The 15,970-nt window shown below is 42.9% G+C and overlaps 1 protein-coding gene across 9 annotated transcripts in view; it reads left to right on the plus strand.

The window, feature by feature from the left end:
* The window catches only part of ZFAT (zinc finger and AT-hook domain containing), a 270,939-nt gene that overhangs the window by 189,059 nt on the left and 65,910 nt on the right, over positions 1–15,970 (plus strand). For all 9 annotated transcript variants that reach the window (XR_012901195.1, XM_075920086.1, XM_075920084.1 and 6 more), the window contains 3 exons: positions 5,769–5,856; positions 9,413–9,562; positions 11,509–11,682. Coding sequence is in view for 8 of the 9 variants with exons in the window: in XM_075920086.1 (XP_075776201.1) it covers positions 5,769–5,856; positions 9,413–9,562; positions 11,509–11,682 (412 nt within the window). In the remaining variant the exon portion in view is untranslated. The remainder of the gene's footprint in view (positions 1–5,768; positions 5,857–9,412; positions 9,563–11,508; positions 11,683–15,970) is intronic.

The raw sequence follows: 15,970 nt of genomic DNA on the forward strand, positions 1-15,970 counted from the left end.
ATTCACATTTATTATAACTTGTGCAAATTAGAAGTGCAACATTTGGTCTTTAAACACTGAGATAATTATTTAAATTTGTAGCCAGACAGAGCCTCCCCCCCACCCTTGTAACATCCATCTTGCTTGCCCCTCTGAGGTGCCTGAAGCATACAGGGCAGAGAAGGAGCAATAAAATCAGAGGCCCAGATATGCTGGCTCATCTGACCCTGGGTAAACTGAAAACACAGATATGAGAGAGAGTGATCAAGTCAATAAGCTGACCTGATGGTCCCCAGCAGACCACAGGCACCGGGTCTCAAGCGGCAGCAGCAGCGGTGGTTCCCTCAGCAGCAAAGCCTCAGAAGCGCGGGAACCCACCCGGTGCCCCTGGTCTGCTGGAGACGGTCTCCAGCAGACCAGGGGCACTGGAGCAGCTTACGAATGGGGCTTTCTCGCCCCGGAGCTCGCAGGTAGCAATCCGCTACCTCGACCTCCGGGGCGAGAAAGCCCCGTTCGTAAGTGCGGATCCGACATAAGTCGGATCCGCGTAAGTTGGGGACTGCCTGTACATAGTTGCTTGTTGATCCTGGGCTCCCTGCAGCATTTCCTCAGAACCCTGGATCAGCTGGGGACTCCCCAGCTGACTCCGGAGTCTGGGGAAGTGCTGCGTGGAACCTGAGGTTAGCTGGGGTGTCTCCAGCTGACCCAGGGTTGCCCCTTTAAAATGCTGCTTCCGCGCACATTTCAAAGGGGCAGTCCTGGAACCCCGGGGTCAGCTGGGAACTCCCCAGCTAATTTGGGGCTCTGGGTGGCAGTGGTACCCAGGTTCAGCTGGGGACACTGAGGTTTGGTCGGTTTAACTATGTCATTCAGGGTGTGGCTTTTTCACGCCCCTAATCTATGTAGCTGAGTTGACCTATCTTTTTAGTGGAAACCTGGCCTAAATCTCAGGGACTGGTTGTGATTTGAAATTGAAGTAGCTGACTAGATTGTGCTGCCATTCTATAAAAATGGTCCCACTATCTCATAGGAAACTTTGCTTCTTTGTGTCCTTCAGAAAATCTTCAAAGGCATTTAAAAGGCAGGTATCCTGACAAGACATAGGATAAATTACTTTTATTCTTACAAAAGGGGAAAATATCAGATGTTTTGAATGCACTGGGGGTAGTACTATAGCCCCCATCTGAGTCCTTTTAACAGCTTTGTCATCATCCATGACAAGGGCACTCAGAAAAACAAGGGCTGTGATGTGTGTTGTCTTTGGGACTCTTATGTTTGTGACCTGGGAAAGCTCTGAAATGCTTAATTTGTAACAGGAATTCTTAAGGGCTGGCTCTGAGAGTGACGGGGTTACTCTAAAGGACTAGTGCTATAACAAGCTCTCAGAAGAAGAGTGACAGGAATATTCTTAGACTCAGAACTATATGATGCAACCCTGTGAAACTCTGTGGCACTGAGTTGGACAAACAACTCTGAAAGGTTCAGTTTCAGCTGGATGCACTCCATAGGATGGATGATGGAGGTTGACAAGGCATACTTTGAAGGCACTGTATGCTGAGAAGTTCAATTTCCATGTGAGACTACAAAGAATACAGGTTTTGAAGACCATATATTACAGAACATAGTAAAGATGTCTTTTTACCTGCCCAAGGAAATAGATTTTGACTACATGTTTTTAAAGGCTTTAGTGTTAAAATCAGTCATCCTGGAAAAAATTATTATTGTTAGTATGGCAGCTCTACATGTCTTTACTAGCATTTTGAAAATGAGATTCTCTGTCAGATATATAGGTGTGTATTTATAAATTTGTGTGAAGTAATGCATCTCTGTGTGTGTTGTGTACAAATATCTCTGTGTTTATAGGCACAAGAAATGCCTATATGAGTCCCTATAACTCAACTTAATAGAGTACCTAACAAAAATTGTACGTAGTATCCTTGATGCTTTCTTTTGCGTTTGGGGAATATTTTTGTTTATCATTAAATTGTCAGTTAATTAGCTTTTCTGAAGTAGAAGAAGAGGATGCCTGTGTAGCATGAGTACTGCCTGAACTCATAAAAGTGGGAAGGCTACCTCATGCCTTTATCCATGGAGAAGGCTAATCAGGGCCACTCAACTAAGTCTGGCGTTCAGGGCATCATATATATAGTAGCCCAGTGTCTGTGCATCTGTAACGCTGATGTACACGGACACGCCACCAGCCGTGTACGTCAGCGCCCCGCCCCCCATCCCCTTCAGCTGTGGTACTCTGCGCCACTCAGCTGAGCCCCGGCGGGGGAGCAAGCGGCCGTTTGGGGTCTGCGGAGAGTGCGAGACCTCAAACGGCCGCTTGCCGCCGCTTGCTCCCCTGCCGGGGCTCAGCTGAGTGGCGCAGAGTACCACAGCTGAAGGGGAAGGGGGGCGGGGCAGTGATGTACACGGCCCTGCCCCCTGGCCATGTATGTCACCGCCCTGCCCCCCCCCCCCCCTCGTGGCAGCCCAGCTGAGCAGGCAGCACTCGGCGGAGTGCCGGGGAAGAGGAAGGGGGGCAGGGAGAGACGGAGGGGAGAGAGAGGCAGGAGGAGGAGGAGAGCTGAGGGGGTGGGAGGCAGGAGGAGAGTGAGAGAGAGAGAGAAGACAGGAAAATCCCGTCTTATGACGGGCTAATTGGCTAGTTCTAATAGAAAGGAGGAAACTATTCATCAGATTCCTTTCTAGGATGAAACAGGAAGGATTCTCCATCTTGCATACTTAGCCTATATCCTTTAGAGACTGTTATCCACAATATCCAGGATAAGTACCTCCATTTGAAGCAAACAGGAAAACTATTTGTTCAATTAATCAGGGGTGGGGAGCCTCAGGCCAAGGGCTAGATGCTGCCCCCAGCTTTTCTGGATCCCTCTCCCACTAGGTTCACCTTCCCCCTAGCATTGGGGAGCCTGCACTGGTGCTCCAGCCCCTTTGCTGCCCCACCATGGGGCTGGAACACACAAAATCTACTATGCTAGGGCCCCCCTAGGCTCTGGTGTCTGAGGGGAATGTGGGGAGTATCTTTCTCCTTCTCGGTTGGGGTCCATGTCAGTGAGGATATTTTTTTCTTTTTGTATGTGTTTTGCTGCTTCTCACTTGTGTGTGGCCCCTGACTGATTTTTTTGTGGGTCAGCAGCTCCTAAACCAAAAATGGTTCCCTACCCCTGAATTAAATGTTCTTCTGGGTGCAGTGTTGGTATGTTATCTTTCCAGGCTTGCATACTAGAAGTTGAACCTCTCTAGTCCAGAACGTTTTGGTCCAAAAACATCTGTGGTGCACTTTTCATGGATGTGGCCAAGTTTCCTGTGGGTCCCATAAAGTTTGTTTACAGCCATCAGTCCTAACTCTCAGTGTTCTGTGCTGTTATTTAGCTCTAATTTACCTTTAAATGTCCTCTAACAACTCAGTAAGCAGTGGAAGTGTTGGTAATGCTGCTAGACAATATTGACCTCCCATGGTCTGGAAAATTCTCTAATTTTCTGAACTGGTCAGACCCTGAGGGTACCGGACTAGATAGGTTCAACTTGCGTTTTTTCAGCTTCCCACAATCAAAGGCCTGATCCATTCTTACTCACTAGGTCAATAGTCACCTCTGTCATGACTGACATTTATTTTAGAACCCACAGAGTTCATTGTACTATTTTTATTCTCTTTCAAAATTGCTTTCCTGGTGACCATTACCTCAGCAAGAAGCGAGACTCCAGTGAGATTATAGTTCTATTTGCAGACCTACTTTATAGAGTGTTCCTAAGATCCCTTCCAAAATTCCTCACCTCAGAAATGAAAAATATTGTGCAACTATTGACAACTAATGGCTGTCAAACAATTTGTTTATAATTGGGTATGTTTGTATTAATGGTAGGCCCTGATTCATTCAAGCACGTAAGCATTGAACTGTAATCAAGTGTAAAATCTCCTAGAACTTGGGCAGTAGAATCTCTTACTGTGTGTTTATGCAATACCTAGCACAAAGGGGTCACAGTCTTAGTTGGGGTATCTAGTGCTACAGTAATAAAAATAATAATATGGTTACATGTTCAAAAGAAAAAGAAAGATCTTACAAACATTCTCTTTAATTCCATTAGATCTATATTATTAATGACATTTAAGTCTCAAAAGGTAGCTGTGTTACTCTGTAACTTTAAAAACAACAAGCAGTCCTGTGACACCTTAAAGCAGTGTTTCTTAAACTTTTTAAGACCGAGGAACACCAAACAATTTTTTTTATGAGGAACACCAAGGATTTTTTGTTGGCGGGGGGAAGGGGAATCTTGCCCCTTGAACACCAGACTACACTTTTACTGACAACAACAATATTCTCTCACTGCCCTATGACTATGAAGCCTTCTAGACTTCTGCCTTTTTGATAGGTAAATGTAATTTACTCTGTTTACTCATATTGGTGGAAATTATAAATTCAATACTTTATCAAGCATGGGTTAATGTCAAGCAGCTGATTGTCAGCAACCATAGCAGCCATGCCAGCATTAGGGACACTGAGGGCCTTACCCTGCCCCCCCAATTCACAGTGCTTAATGTTTTGTCCTTCAATAGTTCTAGCCCCTGGCTCTATTATTTTTTACACAGAATGCTGAAGGGGAGGGCCTTGTCTGTGCTAGAGGGTGGAAGGTGCTGGCCCCCCTCAGCTGTCCTGGGTAACAAGCGAGGGCTAAAGACAGCGGTGCAAAGACCCGGTCACGGTGGCAGCTTTAGGGCAGTTCTCTCCCCTGGAAGGTAGGATCCCCAGACCAGCAGCGGAGTCAGCCAATCAGAGCTGGCTCTGCTGCTGGCCCTGCAATGCTCCTTCCCTCTGGCAAGGGGCACAACCGAGGCGCGTAGCTTTCCCAGGCAGTTGCAAGCTGGATGCAGAAGCATATGAGGAACGTGGGTAGCTCCGCCTCATTTCCTGCCACATCATCACTTGCTCGCCTCTTCTGCCCTTCGCGCGGAAGCACAGGAGGAGGAACGCGGGTAGCCCCGCTTCATTTCCAGCTGCATCACCATTCGCTCGCCTCTTCGCACCACCCGCTGCATCTCAGCAACTCTCGCGGCCGGTTTTTTCTTCACCGCGGAACACAGTTTAAGAAACAAGGCCTTAGAGACCAACAAAAACATATGGTATATAAAACCCATTTCATCACTATAAGTAGCACTTTAAAAAAGTCAGAGTTTCATAACTTATAACAATTGAATATCAATAATGTATTTGTATTTTAGTGCTGAATATTTATTTGGTATTTAGAAACTATAGACCCAAGTTTTCTAATGAAATCTGCCATAATCACCATTGTGTTCTAGCAAAGTTATTGAATTGTTTTGGAAATGTGTGTACTGGCTGAGGCCTTCAGAATTTAGGTGACAATGAGAACTGTATCTTTGGCCTTGGAAGGATGGATTGATCTGATCATGAAAAATGTGAATACTCCTGCTCTCATCAAGTCCTATAACTTTCTTTCTGATGTGTGACTTACACAGTAATATTTCACCTCCCAACTGTGTAAGGAGTCGCATACATCAAAATGCTTTACTTTATTTAATATTTTCCCCATGTGCTACAATCAACACATTAAATCATCCTAGGATTAATGACATGAGGTTTTTAAAGTAAATTTATATTACTCCTTCATTATAACAACATTAACTTTTCATAATGCTCAGTGAGATTTACATCTGAGCATTTTAGTTGTAACTTTGTTGGGAGCCATATATTATTCAGTGTACAATGAATGTAATATTCAGCCCAATGAACTCATAATGTAATTTCTTCCTTTCCCTTAAGGACAAAAAGAGTTATTCCTGTCCTGTCTGTGAGAAGTCATTTTCTGAAGATCGACTTATAAAATCACATATCAAGACAAATCACCCTGGTAAGACACACTACTGCATCTAGTGCAACATGGGAAGACTGTTCTAGAGTAAGCAATATAACATGATTGCCCTGTGAAAAAGATTACATTGGGCATGTCTACACAGGGCAAAAGTTGAACTTGAGCTACGTCAATTGCATAGCTTAAGTTGAAATAACTTAATTTGGCTTTTGGTGCTGTCTACACAGCAGGAAGTTGAAGGAAAAACACTCTTCCTTTGACTTCTCTTGCTCCTCATAAAGTGAGGGTTACCGGAGTCTGAGTAAGAAGTCCTCCACCTTGCCATTATTTTGAAATAATGGCTTGCAGTGTAGACACACTCTTTGTTATTTCAGAATAATGCTGCTGTGTCGACATAGCCATTCTTATTCATTATATTAAAACTTGAATAGTGTTTGCAGCTCTGTAGGGATTGGGTTGTTAAACATACAATATACTAGTTTGTGGAGTGGGGACAAGGTAAAAGGTTGTGTTGTTAATGGGCTTTACACTGCAGCATGCTGAGTCCTCTTTCCCTGTTTCAGCATAGCATTTATGCACATGCTTAACTTCAAGCATCTGAATTGTCCCATCAAAGTAAATACAGCTATTTGTGTGCTTAAAAGCTGCTGCTGGATTGGGTTCTGAACACTCAACCACCTTGCAGCATCCAGTTCTTCTCTGTTACATGAAAAGCTAACTTTTCATGGCACCATTCTTTTATAATTCTATGTGCTAGCTTCTATTCTGTTTATACATCAAGAAATATTTATTATTCAATAATCTGTATCGTTCAAGCCAAAAAGGGCTCCCTGATCATAACAAGGTGAATCACAGTGTTGTCTAAACTTGGTAAATAGGTACAGTACATTTAAAAAAAACCTTAGCTGACATATTTTAATGTAAACATTTTAAACCCGTCCCTACCCCCAGTACCTAATGTAGAATTGCTTACCACCCTTTAAAAATGTGTTATCTGGTCATGTTCAGGCCTAGCGTATGGGGGCAAAACCAGTTCTATTAAACATCACTGCCCATCTCAAATACAGCACCACAGGTCAGACCTTAGTCCAGTGTAATCCTACTGATAGTAGTTGCTACTGGGTGCTTACTTTTAACAGTAGCTTCTGATAGATTTTTCCCACCTCAGAGTCATACCAGCGCCATATGCTCTGTGTTGCTGTTTTTAATTTGGATTGTGGATGGTACCCAGAATGCCCCAATTAGAATTGGGGGCCAAATGTGCTAAATGATATAAATACAGAGTTAGACATAGGGTGGGTTACATTTTCCAAAGCACTCAAATTCCATTGAATGTCAGTTTGGCCCATCATTCCTACCCTGATGAAGCCACAGTGGAAAATTACAAAAGACACACGAAGGAAGATGGAAATGGGTATATAAAATATATACAAATTATTAAAGATAAATAAGGCATTTGCTTTTTAAAGGGAAGCAGTATACTATATACATTAATACAAGCCATCTCAATTGCTTGGAAATTTAGTCATTATTTATTTTCTGAATTATTTTGCTTGTGTCTGCTGAAGGGAGAGCTGATTAAGTCAGGAAACATTCTGTAAATTGCTAGCCTAGTGCTGCATACTTAACTAATAAAAATAAGGAAGGTTAAAAATCTCATCAATCTTATTATTTAAGGCCTATAATTTTTGTCCTTAGCTGTAGAGTGTATTCTGTCAGAACTTTGCAGAAAGCATGACATATTTAGCAGAGACACTTTTAGTGATATAGTAATAAAACATTATGTCTAAGATAAACAGAATTATTGCAAGTTAATATACAACAAAAGACTATTATATTTTTTAAATATTTGCATAACACTTTCCCAAGTATCTTCTTTTTGTGGTCATTAGGGATTATTATTATTTTTTGTTGTAAGCATATTTCCATTAAATACAAAATGACATTAAGAGGTGTTTAAAGATCCTGATACAATAAAGTGACAAGTTCTGGAACTGAGTTAATGCGGTTGTTTTTAAAAATGCAGAGCAGGAGAATAAAGATGAAAGGAGAAACAAGATAATGTTCAAAGGATTTGAATTCTAGAAGAACTTATCAAAAATTAATTTAGAGCTAAACCATTTCTTATTTATCATAAAGTAATATTTGACAGTTTCTCCCTCCTCTGTGACTCTGATGCCAGCCAACCTGCTTGCAGTCTTTACTGTTTTTCTTATACAGCAAGCAGAAAACCTGATACCTTTGTTTCCCTGGCCAACCCTTCAGCTTGTTCCAAGTTTCTGGGCCCAATTGACATCACTGGGACTAGGATTCCATTGTAGATGTGTACCCTACTTCTTCTCACTATTTAAGGTTTATGGCCACAATAAGAGCCATATACACATAATAATTAACCTTTATAATTTAATGCAATGTAGTAGGAAAGTATTGAAAGTCCATAATGGAATATTTGGAATGTTTAAAGACCATTTGTTAATGTCTTTTAGCATATGTGATTAGGATTTTTAATTTTTGAAACAATAAAACAATAAAGGCTAACCAGTTAGAGCTCTTTTGACATCTGTAGAGTATTCTTTTTGTTCCCCTTTTTAATGAAGGACCAGATTTTCAGAGGGGTTGAATGACCACAACTCAAACTGAAATATAGAGAAGCAGCAGGTGCCCAGTGAAATCTTTACCAAATGTTGAAAGCCTGTTTGAAGACACTGAAAAGTATAAATATTTGGGTATAAATGTTGCCTCGTTACTTATTATTGATCAACTGAGAATAGTCATAGCTTGAAAATGACTTCTGACCCAGGGATGTATGCAGGCTCTAATTTGTCACTAAAGTAGTAAGCCCCTGTAAGGGAATATTCAGTGAATAAATCAGTGCTTAATGCAGGAAAAAGCCATGTATTAATTAGGCTGTTTCCTTTGAGGTAGCCTTGTCTGTGTAGAAAGATTTTGTTTAAGTACTTAAAAAGACCCAAGTATAGTCAATCTAGTTGACTATGTGATAAGCATAAACTTATCAGGTAGTCGAGTAGTGACTCGACTAGTCAGTCCTCCCACCCTCCCCTCCCCCGTTGCAAGGGGGAGGAGCAGGAGCCGGTGCTGAGAAAGCCGGCTTAAAAGCCAGTCTCCCCCAACATCCTCTCCTCAGGAGGCAGGGGAGGCAGAGGCATAGCAGGGGACCAGGCACAAGCTGGGATTCAGTTGATAATGCCCAGTGCCAGGCACCGAGCCTCTGTTTTTAAAATATATTAAGAGCTGGGAGGCTCTTAATACATTTAAAAACCTGAAGTGCAGCGAGGGGAATCAGGCGCGAGCTGGGAATCTGCTTGTCCCAGCTCGTGCCTAGTCTGCCCCACTATGCTTCAGCCTTTTAAATGTATTAAGAGCCTGACAGCTCTTGATACATTTAAAAGTCAGACCCACAGTGGGGTTAGCTCCCAGGCCGGAAACTAACCCCACTGTGGCTCCGCAGTTTTCCCAGCTTATCAACTAATTGACTAGTCAATGGAAATTCCATCAACTAGTCAATTAGTTGATTAAATGCAATTTAACATCCCTACTCTGTAATGCCTTGTTTTCTTGCATATTTTTTTCCCAGAGGTCTCAATGAGCACCATTTCAGAGATTCTCGGCAGGAGAGTTCAGCTGAAAGGATTAATTGGAAAACGAGCTGTGAAATGTCCTTATTGTGATTTCTATTTTATGAAGAATGGATCAGACCTTCAGCGTCATATTTGGGCTCATGAAGGTAATGATGTTCAGTTTTAAACTTTAATGTGCATTATTTATTTATGTTTTATTCCTTGCTTATGGGCTCTTTATTAATATAGTAAATAATAAATTGAAAGCAAATGACATTTCCATCCTGTTATGTTTGTCTAGTACCCTGTACACAAAGTAGGAGACTTTTGAAATTTCTTGCTCTCTCAATAAAGTTTTTCTATTTGAAGTCAAAGTAAAGATTCATTGAACCTGTTTATTATGTTCTTTTTCCTACATAACTACATGTCTTGTGATTCCTAGGGCCAATAGACTACAGGTTGAAACTCTCTTAAATGGAATTCTCTGGTCTGGCAACATCCATGGTCCGGCATGAATGTTGCAGGACCAGAGAGTCCCGATGGAGGGCCAGCAGCACAGATACCTGCAGGACCGGCTGGGCAGTGGGCTGCCCACTGGGGTTGGGAGAATCTGGTGTGAGGCTGCGTGGCAGGGCTGGGAAGCAGGAAGCTGCCCTGCTGGACCTGGAGCTCCGTCGTGGTGTGCATGGCTGCCCTGCAGGTTCCCGAGCTTCAGCGTGGCACACATGGCTGCACGGCGGGTCCTGGAGTCACGGCAGCAATGGCTGCCCAATGGGGGTAGCAGGGTAGCAGGGCCAATGGCAGGTGGGGAGCTGGCCGGAAGGCCAGCGGAGTGTGGCAGGAGTCCAGAAATGACCTCCCTTGGTCCTGCAAAATCCCTCATCTGGGACTGGTCAGGTCCTGCGGGTGCCATACCAGGGAGGTCCAACCTGTAGTCCTGAATAATGCAGAACTTTTTTCTGCTCCTTTTTGTTTATGAATGAATGAACTGCTGTAAAACCAGAAAGTGTTACCTGCTAAAATAAATCTGAATAAGGAAGTGTGAACTAAATTCTTATTATGGTCACAATAAAGCCAGTGATTCCTCAAATAAAGCCAGTGATTCCACTCCATTTACCTGTCCAGAAATACACAAAATGAAAATATATTAATAAACCTTTGAAATCCATTTGCATTTGTGAATGTTAATCACTTACCTAAGCTAATGAATAAGATGGAGAGTATGTTAGATGACTACAGTGAAGACAGAAAATGTTGAAAACCATGAAAAAAATGCAGATGGTGTGTCCAGGTTTATGCAGACGTTTAGCAGTGTAGAAATTAACTGGTTACAAATCTTAGGACTGGAGAGAGAGCTGGGTCTGGAGTACGTTGGCTTATCCTCAGGCTGATAGGAGGATGAAGGATGGAAGCCATTCTATTCTTTTAGTGTTTTCCAGCTATTAATAAATCATGTTTCCATGTCTGATTGTGGCCTAGAAGCAGTGTTATTTACATATTATATTTATATCTTCATAAATGGTATGTGGGGCTAAATACTGACCAACTAATGTATTGGTACCCAAATACTAGACTCATAGCAGTATTTCAAGCATTGTAGAACCCCATCCCTGCCTCAGTGATGAGCTGATATGCATAGTCTTTGTGACGCACAGTTCCTATCTCGCATCAACATAGTGTGCTTTAACCCACAAAAGTTCTGTCTGCTAAAAGGTTGGAAATCACCTGCCATAACTTGTGAAAGAAAAGGCTGTTTGGGAGTCAGCTATTTTGAAACAGTAAAGTGAGCAGGAAATAAGGCTCCAGACATCTAAATAAGTGGTATTCTTATTTCTGAGATACAGAATACTCAGTACTTCTAGTTGTCAATAAGTGTTCTCTGACAATCAGGCAACTTATCAGGCTCGCTTAATCGAAGTATAAATTTAGATTCCTAATGGAGGCATTCAAATTTGAAAATGTTCACCTTATTGCCTATGTTGCATAGACAGTTGGAACCATATTTCTCTCCAGTAATCGCCAATCCTGTTTCCCCTCTAGATTCAGCCAAAATATGCAATGTAGAAATTTTGTAACGTAAGTGGTGCTACTTTTTTTTTAACTCTGTTGGTAGGTGTCAAACCATTCAAATGTTCTCTTTGCGAATATGCCACTCGCAGCAAGAGTAATCTGAAAGCTCATATGAATCGGCACAGCACTGAAAAAACACACCTGTGTGATATGTGTGGAAAAAAGTTCAAATCAAAAGGCACTTTGAAGAGTCATAAACTCCTCCACACTGCTGATGGTGAGTAGATGTTTGACGGACCGAAGCGTATGGATTTGGGTGCTAGATATTATTTCAGTGTTAGTACGTTAGTGATAATGTAGTTTTTCTGTAGTCAGTGAACCTGCACAGATACAGATTTTCTTAATTCGCATGAAAAATGTTGAGATATGGAGTGTCACAGTTCAGGGCTACTATACCTAGATTTCCCATCCGTAATCCCTTATAGGTACCTAGTCTAGGCTCCCAGCTCCTCAGCCATCACCTCTCTTGAGCACAAATCTGCGTCTCTGTTCCTACTGGTTTTTTTCCAGGCTGCACAGTGCCCAGCCTGCACTGTGATATAATCAGCAAGCCTGACTGGCCCATAGGCCAGTATCTGTGCTTTGCTTTCTTTCCTAACGCTGTGAACAGTGGAATTCACAACAATTATACATCACATACAAAGCTAGCACTTGTATTCTTAAGGTGAAAAGTTTCCCAGAGTTTATATAACTCTAATCTCAGGCTCTAGTACACCAGTCCTTCAAAACTCACAACTGAGTTTCCCTGTGGTTACTAGTTCATAACTACCTGAGATTCAGAACCAGACTCATCATGACTAGTTCTGTCTTCCCCTTTTACAGCTTAGGCCTTTGATCTTGGCCTCCTGTAACAGGTGATGAGCAGCCAAAGGCCCACTTCTCCGGACATAGTTTCAAAAAGCTGCATTTTTACCTGACTAGATATGGGTAATTTGCATTCATCAGGTAAAACACTTAGCACTTTTTGTTCCATTTTTGCCTGGCACATCGTTCAATTTAGTCCTCTGAATTCCCTGATCTCTCATCTATGACATCTCCCCTTTGAGAGGGTTATGTACAGTCCCAGGGTTATGTACAGTCCTACACTAATACATAAACCATTCATTTAGCACAATAGACCCTAAAGATATTTAAACTTGATTCAGTAAGGTCTTTCAAGGCAATGGTAGGAAGTCACCAGATCTGTTGCATAGAGCCATTGAAGATGTCACATGTTTAATTTGTATAAATGGAGAGACAGCTGACTATGAAAGATTTGATCAAAATGCTATTTTGGCTTTTTATCCTTTAGATGTAGAATTCCATACAGCTCCTGTTGATATCATTGGGAGTTTGGCAAATGGAAATATTGCAGGATCAGGAACTTAACTTTTCTTTATGTGAAGATACAGTCATCTGTTGCGTTTGCCACATATAGGGCATGTCTAGACTATAGGCTTTTGTCGAGAGAGGCTTTGTCGACAGATACTGTTGACAAAGCTTCTGTCGACAAAGAGTGTCTAGACTACATCCAGTTCTGTCATCAAAGCAAGCCGCTTTGTCAACATGAGAGTGTAGACGCAAAGGACAGTGTAGATGCAAGAACACCTTCTGTCAACAGAACTCTGTCAACAAAGGGCATTATACCTCGTAGAATGAGGTTTACCGCCGTCGACAAAACTGCCGAGTTCTGTCGACGTTATATCGACAGAACTCAGCGGTAGACGCAAGTATAGTTTTGTCAACTTAAGTCCTCTTTTGTCGACAAAACTCTGTAGTCTAGACACACACCCATAGTAAGCAGTCAGTGCTTAGGCAGTGCAGTTTTGGATAGTACAGAAAAACTTGTCATTCTTAATAGTTAAATCTTCAATCTGATTAAGGTTTTCAAAAGTGAAGAATATTCTCTCATTGACTGAAAAAATGTGCACAAAGTATAAAAAGAAAAGTAATGTTTGAAATAAGATATTTAATTTAAAAAATACATTACAGGCAGTCCCTGGATTACTTACAAGATAGGGACTGTAGGTTTGTTCTCAAGTTGAATCTGTATGTAAGTCAGAACTGGCGTCCAGATTCAGCCGCTGCTGAAACTGACCGCCAGTTCCGACTTACATACAGAATCAACTTAAGAACCCCAAGCGTCCCCAAGTCAGCTGCTGCTGAAACTGATCAGCAGCTGATTCCAGGAAGCCCGGGGCAGAGCAACTCTGCCTCGGGCTTCCTGTAGTCAGCGCTGGTCAGTTTCAGCAGCAGCTGACTTGGGGACGCCTGGGGCAGAGCAGCTGGGGTGCTGCTGGGTTGCTCCAGTAGCGTCGCTCCTCAGTGCTACTGGACCAACCCAGCAGCACCCCAGCTGCTCTGCTGAAACTGACCAGCAGCGACTGAATCAGGACACCTGGGGAAGAACAGCTGGGGTGCTGCCGGGTTGGTCCAGTAGTGCCCAGAGCGGCGCTGCAGGACCAACCAGCAGCGCCCCAGCTGCTCTGCCACAGGCATCCGGAGAAAAGCCTAGTATGCTGGGGGGGAAGGGGGGCATACTAGCTGCGCCCCCCCCCCAGCAGACCAGGAAGACGCAGGCGGCAGACCGAGACGCACCGCGGTCCCGGCGCCCGGGTCCTCCGCGGCTTTGCTCCCAGTCTCCCTGGTCTGCTGGAGACCAGCAGACCAGGGAGATGGGGAGCAAAGCCTCTGAGGACGCCGGCAGAGGGACAGCCGCGGCGCGTCTGGGCTGCCCTGCTTCCGGCTTCTCCCGAGGCTTTTCAAAGCCGCGGAGGGGCTCGGGCAGCGGAACAGCCCAGGCGTGCCTGGGCTGCCCCCCTGCCGGCTTCCCCCCAGGCTTTGCAAAGCCGCTGCCCGAGCCCCTCCGCGGCTTTGCTTCGCGTCTTCCTGGTCTGCAGACCAGGAAGACGCGGAGCAGCTTTTCTCGCCCCGGGGTACACTGGCGGTAGGACCGCGAGGTCCCACAGTCCGTGTCCTCCGGGGCGAGAAAAGCCCCGTTCATAACTGTGGATCCGACATAAGTCGGATCCGCATAAGTCGGGGACTGCCTGTAGTTTATTTGGTTTGGGATTTTCAAATAGGAGTCAGTGATTAAAGAGAATAGGTCTCATTGACTTTTGCTGTGTATTTAAAAGCCTATGTTATGTTTGTATTTTATTGATGTGCTGTTGTTAAATGTAATTACATTCTTTTTTGGGATTTAATATCAGTTTTATTTCTTATATAATTTTTGTTAATGTTCTAATATTGTCTTTTTAATACTGATGCTTTTGCGATCTCCCTTTCATCACGTTTTGAGAATATATTTTGAAATTAAATTTTCATTTTACTGTATACTTTTGACGTTAGAGGATTTAAATTTCAAATTGTGGTTTATCCCAAAATCCCAGTAAAACCGAAAGAAGGCGTAAACAGAAATATAGTGGGCACATGTAATTATAATAACTGTCATTATAAACACTAAATTATTCCCAATTGCTGTTTTCCTTTTTTTAAAAAATCAATAAATAATTGTATTTTCCAGTAGCCCCAATGTCATTGGATCCAGAGGACCTAATTTTTAAGTCTGATCCAAACACAAGCCAAGCTTGACCAAGCTGACCCGACCCAAACCTGCCACTTCATTCTAAACTTTGGTCAGCACCACTGCCTCATTCTTGGGCTTGTCCTGCTTGGGCACTAAGGCTGTGATCCAGCTCTATATGCCTCCTGTCTGTGGGATCAGTGCAGCAGTGGTGGCATGCTCTGTTCCTGCTAGCCATCACCACTGCCTCTTTGCACTCTGTGCACTGCAGAGAGGTGCTGTCGCTCATTGGCATATTCATTTCGCAGCACTAACAGCATGGTAATGGGGTGGCAGTCAGCAGGACTGGGGCATGTTGACTGTGCACCAACACCATGGGATAATAGGAGGTGATGAGAAATATCAGAATATCCATTTTACCTTAGAGGGCCAGGTTGTTTTCATACTTGACATGAACCCGACATGTGTAGTCAGGTCCAATTGAGTTGGGGTTGTGTTGCAGGGCTGGATCAACACCAGCTCAATAAGGACTCTGTCCAAGTGAGGTAGCATGGCTGTATTTTTTTTAATCAAATCAACAGCTAGCAAATAAAACCATCCTATGCTGAGCAGTTTATCTTTGATTTTTGTTTGTAACTGAGTCAAAAGGAAATTTTGGGATGTAACTTACTAAGAAGCATCCTTTTTTGACTGCATGCTCCTACTCTGTATAACCGGCTATTAGGAAAGAGCAGATTTTTCTATGAAAATCTTGTAAAACCTTGTCTTCTTTTTTGCTCTTATGAGTTAATTAAAAAAAAAACACCCCTACCTTTTGTGTTTTTTCATTCACAAATTGTCATGTGCAGTTATTTTCATGTGCCAATAATAACATTTGGATATGCAAATATTATTTGCGTTTGCAAATCAGGTAATTCATGTGTGCAGGTAAGTGATTGTTGTGCTATTTTTTAGACTGGGTTGACCATAACTTGACCCACACTTGATTATAATGACAATA

This window comes from Pelodiscus sinensis, chromosome 2, assembly GCF_049634645.1.
Source record: "Pelodiscus sinensis isolate JC-2024 chromosome 2, ASM4963464v1, whole genome shotgun sequence".
NCBI classification, from domain to species: domain Eukaryota; kingdom Metazoa; phylum Chordata; order Testudines; family Trionychidae; genus Pelodiscus; species Pelodiscus sinensis.